General features: G+C 42.2%; 1 protein-coding gene across 3 annotated transcripts in view; it reads left to right on the forward strand.

Moving 5' to 3' along the window:
- The first annotated feature begins 206 nt into the window (after window positions 1-206).
- The window catches only part of LOC115128323 (splicing factor, proline- and glutamine-rich-like), a 28,823-nt gene continuing 14,323 nt past the window's right edge, over window positions 207-14,706 (forward strand). Inside the window, exons 1-10 of one of the 3 annotated variants that reach the window (XM_029658067.1) lie at window positions 207-1,030; window positions 6,168-6,356; window positions 6,560-6,861; window positions 6,971-7,066; window positions 9,922-10,118; window positions 10,212-10,296; window positions 10,375-10,489; window positions 10,570-10,612; window positions 10,790-10,884; window positions 12,738-13,223. In XM_029658067.1, the coding sequence (XP_029513927.1) occupies window positions 329-1,030; window positions 6,168-6,356; window positions 6,560-6,861; window positions 6,971-7,066; window positions 9,922-10,118; window positions 10,212-10,296; window positions 10,375-10,489; window positions 10,570-10,612; window positions 10,790-10,884; window positions 12,738-12,785 (1,872 nt within the window). In that variant the 5' untranslated portion in view covers window positions 207-328 and the 3' untranslated portion in view covers window positions 12,786-13,223. Of the gene's footprint in view, window positions 1,031-6,167; window positions 6,357-6,559; window positions 6,862-6,970; window positions 7,067-9,921; window positions 10,119-10,211; window positions 10,297-10,374; window positions 10,490-10,569; window positions 10,613-10,789; window positions 10,885-12,737; window positions 13,224-14,706 lie in introns of those variants that run through there. The other 2 variants (XM_065017696.1, XM_029658065.2) reach the window with 2 other exon arrangements.

The raw sequence follows: 14,706 nt of genomic DNA on the forward strand, positions 1-14,706 counted from the left end.
TATGAGATTATTAGACTGATAAGGGTTACACGGACCGTTAATGTGAAATGACTATGACTTACATAAAAAAAAATAGTTTAAAAAAAACACAAAGAAATGCTTGTTTACAAAAAAATCACATCCGGAGATTCCCGATATGTAAATACTTCTGGGCGGAGATACGCATGCGCAGGTGCTATTCCTGTCTAAATCGGGAGATACGTCGACGTTATTGAATCGCCATTTTAGAAAGAAGGAGAGCTGTTTGGAACAACATCAGTCAGTTAGCTACGTGCTTCAACGTTATAGTACATCTTTTTATTTTATCCAGTGATCCTACAACGCAGAAATGTCTCGGGACAGATTTAACCTTAACGTTAGAGGAAATAATCGTGGAGTTGGATTTCAACGCCGGGGAGGTGCTGGCCCGATGCGAGGTGGAATGGGTAACATGAATAATTTCAGACAAAACCAACACCCTTTTCAAAGAGGGCCTCATCCCGGTAACTTTGGAAAACCACCCAACCAGATACCTCAGATAACACCTCAGATAACCCCTCAGAAGCCACCCGCGCCAACTCTTTCCCAGCCAGGCGCTCAAGCGATTCGGCCACCACCTACTCCTGGCCCTGCGCTAACCATGAAGGGCCCCATACAGCAACAGCAGGCCGCTGCCACAGTAGCTCCGGCCACCGCAGCAGCAGCAACTCCGACGGCCGCAGCAGCAGCAGCAACTCCGAAGGCCGCAGCAGCAGCAACTCCGATGGCCGCACCTCCCGCGGCCGCAGCAACAGCGCCTGCGGCTCAACCAAAAATGCAGTCCCCACCTCCGAAGCCTGTTCCTCCGAAACCCGCACTTTCATCTCCCCCACCAAACCAAATGAAAAAACCCGCTCTCTCATCTCCCCCACCAAACCAGATGAATAGGAACCAGCAAAGACCAGGACCCGGCAACGCCAATGGGAATAAATCTGGGCCCGCGAACAAAAAACCTGAACCTCAAACGCAGAAGAACACTTCAAATGAGGCCGAGGAAGCCCACCCCCCCAATGTGAGTAACCACGTTAGCCAGCCATGCTAGCTAACTTTCCGTAATTAGTATTTTAGCTACTTAGCTAAAAGACAGGTTATTATATTTAACGTTAGATATGCATATGTATTATGTGAAATAAAAGTGGGTCCATGGCATTGGGCTACTTAAGCGTTCCATTCACACGCTGCGGAGTTAGCCTGCTAACGTAACTAGGCTAGTTGGCTACATGGGAGGCACGTCGGCCATTTTGTGAGAAGCGGGTACATTTCCACAATGTTACTGAAAGCGGATTAATAGATATACATCCACACACACTACGTAAAGTTTCTAGGAAAGCCACCGTGGAGACACAAATGTAACATATTTGTGGTGCCGCGGGGAATCATTTGTTTGCAACAAAATTACACATCAATACATGGCCATTGCTGTTACACGGTGAACCGGTGGAAAAAACAAAGGAATAAGAAACAAGGCGATGAGACATTAATTAACAGACATTCAGAAACATTACTTATAATAATTAAAGTTGAACAAGTTTGAGGGATTTATATAATTGTTGCAGTTCAATACGGGAAAAACGCTCATGTTATTTTCCAAGCCCATTTTCATTCGTTAGTATATTTGGCCAGGAAAATAATTATGTTAATATGCTAGTTGTGAATGACAAGGATGGGCATAATGCCATTTAATATCATCAAAGGTGAAGATAGATATGTTGGGAGTATTTATATACGACCATTCATGACATTCAAGTCATAGTTTCCTAGAATGGTGGCATAAATGCTCAATAGATTCTCAATCATAATGTTTTTTAACCTTTTGTGCAAGAAATCGTAAACTGCGCAGGTGGAGGAAACTGATCAAATTGAGCTCTTTATCATTTGGGTAAACTGGACAATTGGGGTGAAGGGTGTCTCTTTTGACTACTTTTTAACCATTTAATCTTAAAACTACCCACTAACAACTCAATCAATAGCCTATAAACTTTCATGATCATAGTCTTTTCACTAATTGAGGTTTCTGAATATAATGCGTTTTATTCCTCAATATAAATATAACAGAATTTACCTTTTTGATTTTAGAAGATGAAAGGGGACTGACTTGGGTAAATGGTTCCAGTTAAAATTCCAGCTGACTTAAATAAAAACAAGATAAAAAACATTCAGATAGGAAGGTGGGGACAATTTCGGTGAAAAACATAAGAGGGCAACAGTACAACAGTGCAGATGAAGTCACCCAAGGTGTCCCACACAAGTGGCCAAATTGGCGAAGGTATACATTTTGAAACAAATAACTATATACAAAATACCAAAATGGTATTCTAACACCCCCAAAAAAAAAACAACTATGAAAAAATATATATACATTTACACACTTTCAATATTTGGAAGACCCTCAGTCCTCTATAAAATCAAATTTATTTATATAGCCCTTCGTACATCAGCTAATATCTCAAAGTGCTGTACAGAAACCCAGCCTAAAACCCCAAACAGCAAGCAATGCAGGTGTAGAAGCACGGTGGCTAGGAAAAACTCCATAGAAAGGCCAAAACCTAGGAAGAAACCATAGCCGCAGGCAGAACAGTTGAGACTGATACAGCAGTTTCAACTGGTGGACTGGGGACAGCAAGAAGTCATCATGCCAGGTAGTCCTGACGCATGTTCCTAGGGCTCAGGTCCTTTGAGAGAGAGAGAAAGGAGAGAATTGGAGAGCGCATACTTAAATTCACACAGGACACCGGATAAGACAGGAGAAGTACTCCAGATATAACAAACTGACCCTAGCCCCCCGACACATACACTACTGCAGCATAAATTCTGGAGGCTGAGACCGGAGGGGCCAGGAGACACTGTGGCCCCATCCGATGAGACCCCCAGACAGGGCCAAACAGGAAGGATATAACCCCACCCACTTTGCCAAAGCTCTATTGTGCTGCTGATGCCAGGTGCCATAGCAGTCTCTTTCTGCTGTAAAGCAGAGGGTCACCAAGCATGTGGTGCAGGTGATGGGGGACTTCATCTTGCAAACAATACAGCGTCTCCATGCTGGGCCCCTTTGGCAAATCCATGCCTGCAGAAATAAATTTGGGCAGATGAACACTTGTGGCAGGAGCAGAAGGGACTTAGGTAGAGTGGTCAGAATGTGGTGCTGTAGCCAGCAAGCTCCTTGATGAGCAGCTCTCTGAAGGCTTTCTGTGAGGGGAAGAGCTTTCCACAGCTCTTAGCCATTTCCTTGTGTAGGATCAATGCATTCACCACAGCAATGTCGATGAAATGATAGAAGAAAGTCTTGTACCATTTCATTGTCTTATGCAGAACATTGTAATAGCCTATCAGCGCATATGATAGGTCCACACATCCCATGCTCTTGTTGTAATCTTTTACTGCAGTTGGACTGGGGTCATTTTTGGTGGCCCATGCCCCGGCACCGTCCTTCACAAGTCTGACGACATGATCCCCACTGAAGGACTTGTGGATTGTTGTGCACATCACCACCTCTCTGGTATCCATCCACTTTACAAACAGCAGGCCATCTTCACCGATCCATTGCATGGTCCCCCACTCAGCCCGCTTAGGCATGTCGTTCACCTTCGTCTTCGGAAAGCCAACCCTGTTGGTACAAATGGTGCCACAAGCCCACACTTCCTACGGTCTGCAAACAGGGTAGGGCTTGTGTAGATGTTCTCCACAAACAGTTTGTAGCCCTTCCCTGGCAGTTGAAAATCCAATAACTCCATTACAGAGTCAAAGCTAAAGTCCCTTACCGGTAGCAAAACTGTTCTTCCCCTCATAGACAAAAGAATTGCATATGTAGGCACACACAGAATCAGCCAACACATACAGCTTGTAACCCCACTTGATTGGTTTGTTCCTCATGTATTGTTTGAGGCCAATTCTGGCCTTTGAGGCTACCATCCTCAACATTCTGGGCTGGCTGAAAGTAGGTTTTGCAGGCCTCAACAATGCTGTAGTAGTAAGGTTTTATTTTGCACAGTCTATCAAATGTTGCTGTGCCTCTCTTCTTGTCATTCGCTTCATCAACCTTTGGGTCACTGATGTGAAGCGCCTGTGAGAGAACCAGAAACTTTTTGCAGGATGTAAGTCATGGGGAAAGGCAGTTGGTAGAGAGATGTTTTCTGGTAGTCCCTCAGGCTTTTCAGCTTCACCAGCCCCATGTAGACAACAAGTGAAAGGTAGCAGAAAAAGTCTGACATGGATATGGACTTCCATGCTACCTTTTTGCCTGCTTGCTTCTCAAAAGCCCTTAAAAACAGTATAACTCCATCTTCTATTAACTGTCCTAATTTATTTATTTAAATTGACTTATTAACTAAGTGAAATTGTTCAATTGTTGCATGTTTATTTTCGTTCACTATCAAAATCTTAACCTGTTGCGACGAGCAATCCCGTATCCGGGAGCGTAATTATAGCCTCAAGCTCATTACCATAACGCAACGTTAACTATTCATGAAAATCGCAAATGAAATGAAATAAATATATTGGCTCACAAGCTTAGCCTTTTGTTAACAACACTGTCATCTCAGATTTTCAAAAAATGTTTTTCAACCATAGCTACACAAGCATTTGTGTAAGAGTATTGATAGCTACCATAGCATTAAGCCTAGCATTCAGCAGGCAACATTTTCACAAAAACAAGAAAAGCATTCAAATAAAATCATTTCCCTTTGAAGAACTTCAGATGTTTTCAATGAGGAGACTCTCAGTTAGATAGCAAATGTTCAGTTTTTACAAAAATATTATTTGTGTAGGAGAAATCGCTCCGTTACGTTTGGCTGAGAAAAAACCCGGAAAATTCAGTCATTAAAACGCTAACTTTTTTCCAAATTAACTCCATAATATCGACAAACATGGCAAACGTTGTTTAGAATCAATCCTCAAGGTGTTTTTCACATATCTATTTGATGATAAGTCACTCGTGGCAGTTTGGTTTCTCCTCTGTTCAAAATGGAAACATGCATGCACCTGGAGATTATGCAATAGTTTCGACGGAGGACACTGAGCGGACATCTGGTAAATGTAGTCTCTTGCGGTCAATTTTCCAATGATATGCCTACAAATACGTCACAATGCTGCAAACACCTTGGGGAAACGACAGAAAGTGTAGGCTCTCTCCTTGCGCATTCACAGCCATATAAGGAGACATTGGAACACAGCGCCTCAAATCTGGCTCACTTCCTGTATGAAATTTCATCCTTCATCTTGGTTTCGCCTGTAGCATTAGTTCTGTGTCACTCACAGACAATATCTTTGCAGTTTTGGAAACGTCAGTGTTTTCTTTCCAAAGCTGTCAATTATATGCATAGTCAAGCATCTTTTCGTGACAAAATATCTTGTTTAAAACGGGAACGTTTTTCATCCAAAAATGAAATACTGCCCCCAGAGGTTCAAGAGGTTAACCCTGCTCTAGGCTTAACAGAGTTTTATCAAAAAAGGAATCGAAGTCGCCTTCTGATAGATGAGGTTGATATAGTGAAAGTGTATTTAGTTATTAATATTAATTAGTTATTATTGAACTTAACTCAATTTTCTAGAGTTTTTCCCTGTTAACACTATCAACGTTTCCCTTTACTGTGGCAATTGTGATCGAATCAAAACTATTAGACACTTTCTTAATGCAACAGACCAAAACAAACTATGTAATAGATTTTGTTGTAGGCAGAACACGTCGTAGTAGGATTCTATTGTATTGACACGCACTACTCGGGCCATTCTCGACCCAGACCTGTGTAGCGTAACCAATCAGAGCTGCTGTAGGCCTGTATGCAAATAGACCATTGCCATTTACTTTGAACTGGACTGTGTTTACACCTGTGGTCGTGAGTAGATAAACTTGTTTTGAGATCAAAGCAAGAGCTGTATATAGCCATGTGCACATTTTGTGCATATCCTTTGCTAGTTAGTGAGTTATTAGCCCAGTTATAGATCATTGATAGTCAGCAATAGGGGAGTGATTGCTTCCAACGAGCACAAAATGTGTACATTTCTAGACATTTGAAAAGCGAGTCATCAGGAGCGATATAATCACCTAATTAATGTTAACCATAGTTATGTTCTAGTAACAGAATATCAAGGGCATTTGTCAGGCTAAACATTGTAGTATTGGAATCTGAACTGAACGTTGTATCTGTCTGTAGGAGTTGAGAGCGACATTGTCCTCGTTGCGCAGACCTGGCGAGAAGACATACACTCAACGATGCCGCCTTTTCATTGGAAACCTTCCCAACGATATCTCAGATGACACATTCAAGAAGCTGTTTGCAAAGTATGGCGAGCCCAGTGAGATTTTCATCAACAAAAACAAAGGCTTTGGCTTCATACGCCTTGTAAGTGCACTACACTAGTTAACATAAACATTGTCCTTTTGGTAGTTATAAATGTTGTAATTTTTGGTCTTTAAAGCCTTGTCTAGGGTGAACCGGACAATTAGGGTGAAGGTTGTCGCTTTTGACTACTTTTTCACCATTTAATCTTAAAACTACCCACTAACAACTCAATCAAATTAAAAGCCAAATTTCTACCATTCCAGGAATCCCGTGCATTGGCTGAGATAGCTAAAGCTGAGCTGGATGATGTACCCATGAAAGGCAGACCGCTTCGGGTGCGCTTTGCAACTCACTCGGCTGCACTGTCTGTGAAGAATTTATCACCTTTTGTTTCCAATGAGCTACTGGAGGAGGCCTTTTCCCAGTTTGGAGTGGTGGAGAGGGCTGTGGTAATTGTAGATGATCGCGGGCGCTCCACTGGCAAGGGCATTGTCGAATTTGCCTCTAAACCTGCTGCACGAAAGGCCCTGGATCGTTGCAATGATGGAGTCTTCTTGCTCACCACGTAAGTGATTTACATGAATTTGGTACCATTCAGTAGAACATGAAATGCAAATGAATCTTTCTCCTAAAGGCTCACATGCTGTAATGAATTGGTACTTTTGATGTCTTAGGTCACCTCGTCCAATCGTCGTTGAGCCCCTTGAACAATACGATGATGAAGATGGTCTGCCAGAGAAACTGGCACAGAAGAACCACAACTATCATAAGTAACCCTCACCTCATATAACTAAATAGCCTTAAATCAATAGCATATGGCTTTTTGTGTTTTCTTATTACCCCCCCACAGCATTCCTTTGATGTTCATATTGAGGTATTTCTTTTTTACATTTAAAAAAAATGTACTTAACCTTTATTTCACTAGCAAGTCAGTTAAGAACAAATTCTTATTTACAATGGAACAGTGGGTGAACTGCCTTGTTCAGGAGCAGAACGGCATATTTGTACCTTGTCACCTCGGGGGATTCGATCTTTTGGTCACTGGCCCAACGCTCTTAACCACTAGACTACCTTCCACCCTGCCCCCAAAGGTATGGAACTTTAGCTATTGTAGCTAGGTGCTTTCCACAGGGCATGAAAATTACACTAACAACATCAGTCCCGAGATCCCAGCAAAAATCTGCTAACTTTCATTTATATACATGTAGCATCAAAATGAAGTGGGGCGGCAGGGTAGCCTAGTGGTTAGAGCGTTGGACTAGTAACCGGAAGGTTGCGAGTTCAAACCCCTGAGCTGTCGTTCTGCCCCTGAACAGGCAGTTAACCCACTGTTAGGCCGTCATTGAAAATAAGAATTTGTTCTTAACTGACTTGCCTGGTTAAATAAAGGTTCAATTATTTTTTTTTTAAGTGTTTTACCATTTCATTTGCAGAACAACCAGGGCTACAAGTTGATTTCATGAGTTTAATTGATGAATGTCAAAAAAAAATGAGGTCCGCCAAAGCAAAAACCTGACAAATTCATTATTTAATGTGAATGTTCACTGGGAAACTAATATCCAACTAGTCAGTGACAACTGTTTGGCATTTGTGATAGCAACTATGTGTGCTTATACAGTGCATTCGGAAAGTATTTAGACCCCTTGACCTTATCAACATTTTGCTACGTTACAGCCTTATTCTAAAATGGATGAAATAATTTATCTTCCACCTAAACACAATACTCCATAATGACAAAGCGAAGACAGTTTAAGAATCAGGAGGATGGAATTGTCAGATTTGCATAGCTCTGAGACAGGATTGTGTCTGCAGCATTGAAGGTCCCCAAGAACACAATGGCCTCCATCATTCTTAAGTGGAATAAGTTTGGAACCACCAAGACTCTTCCTAGAGCAGGCTGCATGGCCAAACTGAGCTATTGGGGGAGAAGGGCCTTAGTCGGCGAGGTGACCAAGAACCCTATGGTCACTGACACAGCTCTGGAGTTCCTCTGTGGAGATGGGATAACCTTCCAGAAGGACAAGCATTTCTGTAGCATTCCACCAATCAGGCCTTTATGGTAGTGGCCTGAAGGATGCCACTCCTTAGTAAAAAGCACATGACAGCCAGCTTGGAGTTTGCCAAAGGGCAACTAAAAGACTCAGAAACAAGATCTTCTGGTATGATTACACCAAGATTGAACGCTTTGGCCTAAATGACAAGCGTCACTTCAGGAGGAAACCTAGCACCATCCCTACGGTGAAGTATGGTGGAATGTCCTTGAGTGGCCCAGCCAGAGCCCGCACTTGAACCCGATCAAACATCTCTGGAGCGACCTGAAGATAGCGGTGCAGCGACGCTCCTCATCCAACCTGACAGATCTTGAGAGGATCTGCAGAGAACTGTGGTGTGCCAAGCTAAGGTGTCAAGCTTGTAACATCATACCCAATGAAGACTCAAGGCTGTAAGCACTGCCAGAGGTGCTTCAACAAAGTACTGAGTAAAGGGTCTGAATACTTAAAATGTGTGATCATTTTTATACTTGCAAAAATGTCTTAACCTGTTTATGCTTTGTCAATATGGGATATTGTGTGTAGATTGAGGGGGACATAACTATTTAATACATTTTAGAATAAGGCTGTAATTTAACAAAGTGGAAAAAGTGAAGGTGTCTGAATACTTTACGAATGCACTGTATATTATGGACACAATGTCTTCCAATTATCTTCTATGTAGAAAAAAAACATAACTTCAAACAACTCTTTTGTAGTTTGTGAGCGCCATAGAGCAAAACATCTTACATGTTTGTAAGAGTGTCTGCTTTTCATAGATTCCTTTTCGAGATCCGCCCTTGTCTCACCAACACCACTCTAGCTCAGCCCCCCGTTAATTACGCATGCCTACTATCCATGGATTCAGAAGAAATGGACGAATCCAAAAGTCTGTAGCTCAAACACACGATGTTTAATGGGGGTTAAAGTCAAAGCACTCCTCCCGAGTGGCACAGCAGTCTAAGGGACTGCATCCCAGTGCTTGAGGCGTCATTACAGATCCCGGTTCAAAGCCGGGCTGTTTTGCAGCCGGCCCTCGACTGGGAGACCCATGAGGCGGCGCACAATTGGCCCAGCGTCGTCCGAGTTAGGGGAGGGTTTGGCTGGCCGGGATGTCCTTGTCCCATTGCTGTAGCGACTCCTGTGGCGGGCTGGGTGCATGCACGCTGACACGGTTGCCAGATGCATAGCGTTTTCTTCCGACACATTGATGCGGCTGCCTTCCAGATTAAGCGAAGAAGAAGCAGTGCTGTTTGGCAGGGTCGTGTTTTGGAGGACCCATGGCTCTCTAGCTTCACCTCTCTCCAGTCTGTACGGGAGTTGCAGCAACAGGACACGACTAAGTGCCGAAGTTGGGGAGAGAGTGGGGTAAAAAGTATCCACCCCAAAAAAGTCCAAATGTGCCTGCAGTACAGTGGGTACTCATTGGGCTAAAGTCACTGGGTAGTGTTTACCAGAGGTCGGGGGTTGGGTTAGCAGATACCACAGTTAAAGACTCATTGCGGTTGATTTTTCAGAGAATGATTACCCCTCTTGAGTACCACTTTTTGTTGTATGTCTTGATTACAAGTCGGTTTCTATTCTAACACCTGCAGGGAGCGGGAGGAGCCTCCCAGGTTTGCCCGTCCTGGCACTTTTGAGTTTGAGTACTCTAAGCGTTGGAAGTCCCTGGACGACATGGAGAAGCAGCAGCGCCAGCAAGTGGAGAAGAACATCCGCGAAGCCCGTGAGAAACTGGAGGGCGAGATGGACGATGCTTTCCATGTGCACCAGGCCAACATGATCCGCCAAGGCAAGCTTAACTGGACCAGAAACAACCCCTTCTCAAAATGGAAGGCTAGTTAGATGTTGCTGTGTCTTACATGTATGTTCGTACACTGTTTAGATCTGCTGAGGCGTGAGGAGGAGCTACGACGCATGGAGGAGATGCACAGTGCGGAGATGCAGAAGAGGAAAGAGATGCAGCTCAGGTATTGAAACTGGTTTGAATAACTGTTTAACACACAATTTATTGGAGTGTTACTAAAACGTGGCAGTGTGCTTTACAGGCAGGAGGAGGAACGTCGCATGCGTGAGGAGGAGACGCTCCGCCAGAGGGAGATTGAGGAGCAAATCCGGCGCAAGCGGGAGGAGGCCTACAGAAGCGGGAACTTCATGGACAATGTAAGCTGAGCAGAGTACCGTATCACCTTTACATTTGCATTTGAGGAAAAATGCGTGTTCTTACGATATTGATTTTACAGAGGGATATGAGATTGACTCAGGGTGGCGCCATGGGCATGGCTGGTGAGTAGTGAATCTTTATATTTTTAAGGATTTGTCAAATAAAAAATAGATTTATTTTCAGCTTGTTGTTTTGAAATGAGTAAGAAGTTTGAGACTGCTTTATAAACATATATGACAACATTGCCCCCTAAGGGCTGCCATGACTCATTGTAATGTTTGACATGTTGTCCCAACTAGACAATCAATTTGGCTCACCCAACCAGAAGTTCCCCATGGGACTCCAAGGCATGGGTGGACCTAACGCTGGGGGAGCCATGATGCCCAACGAAATGGTAATGTATTCCAAATGGAGTAGAAGACTAATTGGGGGTGGTTTCCTCCACTGGTTGCTGTAGTTGTCATCTGGAAGAGTGAAGTGGATGGTTTTGCTCCGGTCGGCCCAGGTTCGAAGCTTGTGTGCTGACAGTGTCTTCATAGGCGTCTGTACCATGTCGATATTAAATTTGTGCGTAGCAGCTTTCAGCAGCAGCATGTCCCCTCAGTTCCTCCACTCTTACAGCCTGTTTTTCAGCTGAAAATAATCAACCTGTACTAAACCCAGTGAATTGCTTTCTTAAAGCTCCTACTTCGTGTAATATACCTATTGCAAGCCCTGTCTTGTGTGAGCCAGACAGGCACATTTTCTTGGCAAGTGGAAAGATGTCATCTAACAGCATTTTTTTGTTGGAAAACCTTTTTAGTTGAAACACTTTACCATATTGTCATTGAACTTCAAGCGATCACATGAAATGGTGTCTCGGTGTAACCTGGAAGTATTTTTTTAGGGGCTCCAGTGTGAAAAGTGAACTTCCTGCAATGTTCTCTTGTGGCATGGCAGTTGTTTTAACATTTTCCCGGCCACCACCATGTCCAAGCAATTCAAATGATGGGTTTTTTAGTGCAGGTTGCTTTTTGAAGCAAACATGTCTTTTGACATAACATTACGCTAATGAGTTAGCTCTTTTAGTGCAACTTGCAAAACACAATACGAAGAACTGATGGTGACAGGCATTGCCCTGGGACTGCTTGCTGGATACCTGTACTATTTGTACCCTGTGGGTGAAATAATGCCCAGAATGTGATTAAGGCATCCACATTAGGCCTATGGCAGGCAGGTGTATTAATGTCCTTTTGTGTTATAGGTTACATACAATTAGTAAGTTGACCAGTTAGATGTCTGGTTGGTAACTTAGAAATGGTCTGACGCGAAGCTGTTCAAGTCCATTAAAATGGATACAGCTTGTGCTTTGTATAAGTTGTTATACTGTCAAGGATATATCAATTAATGTAATGGAACACAGCTATTTTGACGTAAGGGTGGCAAACGATCTGATAGAAAAACACAGCTGGTCGGCTGTTTTTGCAATGGGTGAGCAGTTATTGGTATTCAATAATGGATTGTACAGTTCGACAACGTTTCTAGTGTATTTCTTACTGATAGCACCATGTCCGTTTTTCTGTTCTTCACTGCAAGCAATGCAGTATGAACCTAACTTTTAGTGCAGTGATCGCAGAGATCCTCTTACCCAGAATGTAAGATGGCTAGTAGACATGTTACTGGCTTGACTAGCTGTTCTTGCCGCTACACACATGGAAGCTATGACAAATCAGGATCCATTTAGTCAAGTTCACAGTAGAACTACCATTAATCGGCCAAGTATTTATTAGTTTGAACAAAAGGGCTGATACGGCTACGACTACCTTCCAAATAGAATGAACAATTAATACATACACGTTTTACACCATGTGCCTAGACCAACATACCTGTATGTGATAACTCATTTTGAGTTTTGGCATTTTAAAGTGTGGAGGGCTCTTGTCTACAAATTTGTAGAACACCTGAAAGGAGGATTTTCCTATTTCTAAAGTCAATCTCTATTTCTGATGTAAATGGAATGTTCTAGAAGGGTCCAGACACCTTTTTTTATTTTGTGCATTTTGGCTTGTTTTTGACACTTACCCAAGCTGCGACACACTTCTTGATTGCTCGTTGTGCCATATCGGGTCGCACAAAAGATGGTAACAAAAGTATTCAAATGTGTGTTTTAAGAAATGGACATGCTCTCAGTGTAGTTGTATAGGTCTTCAGATGTGTACACATGAAATTGTGTTATTCTGAACTTTTTTCCACAACATTCTATTCCAGGTTTGGAATCGGTTCAGGGAACAGACTGCAAACTGGAACCAAATGTGATCTAAACTGTTCCGGAACAGAACCATTATTCTAAAAGCATGGGAACCGGTTAATAATGTAATTTTACGTCCTGGGCAACAAACAAAAAAATCAGTCCCGTAATAATTAGAACAAAGCTCCTTATGCAAAGCCTTCACTGAAACTTATTCCAGCCTCTGCCTTCCAGCTGGAAATCTGTGCGTGTGTGTTTCCCCTCTGAAGAATAGGTTAGTTACTGTAGCCTACTGATGCATGATTTGGAAATTAGGGAGATGTTTAAAAGAATGGATTCACTTTTTCAATGCTAGTTAAGTTCGATACTATATGATGTTTCACATTGTATTTATTAAAGCTGCAGTAATTAACCATTTGGGCGACATTACCAAATTAACATAGAAATGTGTTGTAGAGTTGTCATTCTCATTGAAAGTTCGTCTAAGAAGCGGTAGATCTGTTCTATGTGCACTTTCTATGCTTCTCGTTCTTAAGTTATGTTTTTGCGTCTTTTACTTTTGGGTTTGTACACCAGCTTGAATACAATATTTTTGCTTCTAGAGCATTTTTCGCAGCGGTTTAGATGCAATGGTTAGCTGTACTTGCTTGTTTTGTCACAAACTGAAATTAGGCTTTTAGCAACCAGGAAATGGTGGAGCGTAGGGTGTCTTTAACTACAGTAAGGTAAGATGTGTTTTTATAGTGCTGCACTGCGCACAGAAGCTTGCGAGCTAATGTTTGCTCTTGTCCAACGTTAAACCAACTCAGAAGTTCAGACATTCAAAGTCCCTCCATAGAAGTATGTATAATTGTGAGATTAATTCAGATCCTCCATGTGATAAGATGCCCAGCGCTTAAAGGCACGCTTTCTCATTTAAGTTGCATCTCGCACCCTGACTGTGACTGGCACAGTGTGTTTCTTTAATTACGATTAAATCATGCTGTTTACGGCAAAATAGAATTAGATCTTAATGACTTTACTATACAGATTAACTCGCTGACCCGTTCAATAGCACGCTGCTCTATCCGCACTGATTGGTGAAGTAGTTTGTCGCACTAAATGTAAAACATTCCAGGGGTTAACCAATTAAGTGTAATCAATGTGATTCAAATTAAAACAATAACTAGTAATGCTACATACTCAAAGGTTTAAATCTCACCTTTTAAAATTTACGTTCACAGATTGATTAATAAGCGTAAACGATTTTGTCGGTACCAGAACCTTGTAAAGTCCCCTGTTTAGGGGACCTGCATCTGAAGGTTTCAAAAAGGAACAAAAAATAAGTAAATGAACCTGCAATTGTTTATAGTTTTGCTGGTTGGAGCAGTGAAATAGAACAAAGAGAGAAAATGATATATTCAGAAGGAAACGATTGGGGAAATAATTTGGGTTCCAACTAGAGGTCGACCGATTATGATTTTTCAACAGCGATGCCGATTATTAATCGGCTTATTTTATTTGTAATAATGACAATTACAACAATACTGAATGAACACTTATTTTAACTTTATATAATACATCAATAAAATCAATTTAGCCTCAAATAGTGAAACATATTCAATTTGGTTTAAATAATGCAAAAACAAGGTGTTGGAGAAGAAAGTAAAAGTGCAATATGTGCTATGTAAGAAAGCTAACGTTTCAGTTCCTTGCTCAGAACATGAGAACATATGAAAGCTGGTGGTTCCTTTAAACATGAGTCTTCAATATTCCCAGGTAAGAAGTTTTAGGTTGTAGTTATTATAGGAATTATAGGACTATTTCCCTCTATACCATTTGTATTTCATATACCTTTGACTATTGGATGTTCTTATAGGCACTTTAGTATTGCCAGTGTAACAGTATAGCTTCCGTCCCTCTCCTCGCCCCTACCTGGGCTCGAACCAGCAACACAACGACAACAGCCACCATCGAAGCAGTGTTACCCATGCAGAGCAAGGGGAACAA

Source organism: Oncorhynchus nerka, linkage group LG4, assembly GCF_034236695.1.
Source record: "Oncorhynchus nerka isolate Pitt River linkage group LG4, Oner_Uvic_2.0, whole genome shotgun sequence".
NCBI lineage: Eukaryota > Metazoa > Chordata > Actinopteri > Salmoniformes > Salmonidae > Oncorhynchus > Oncorhynchus nerka.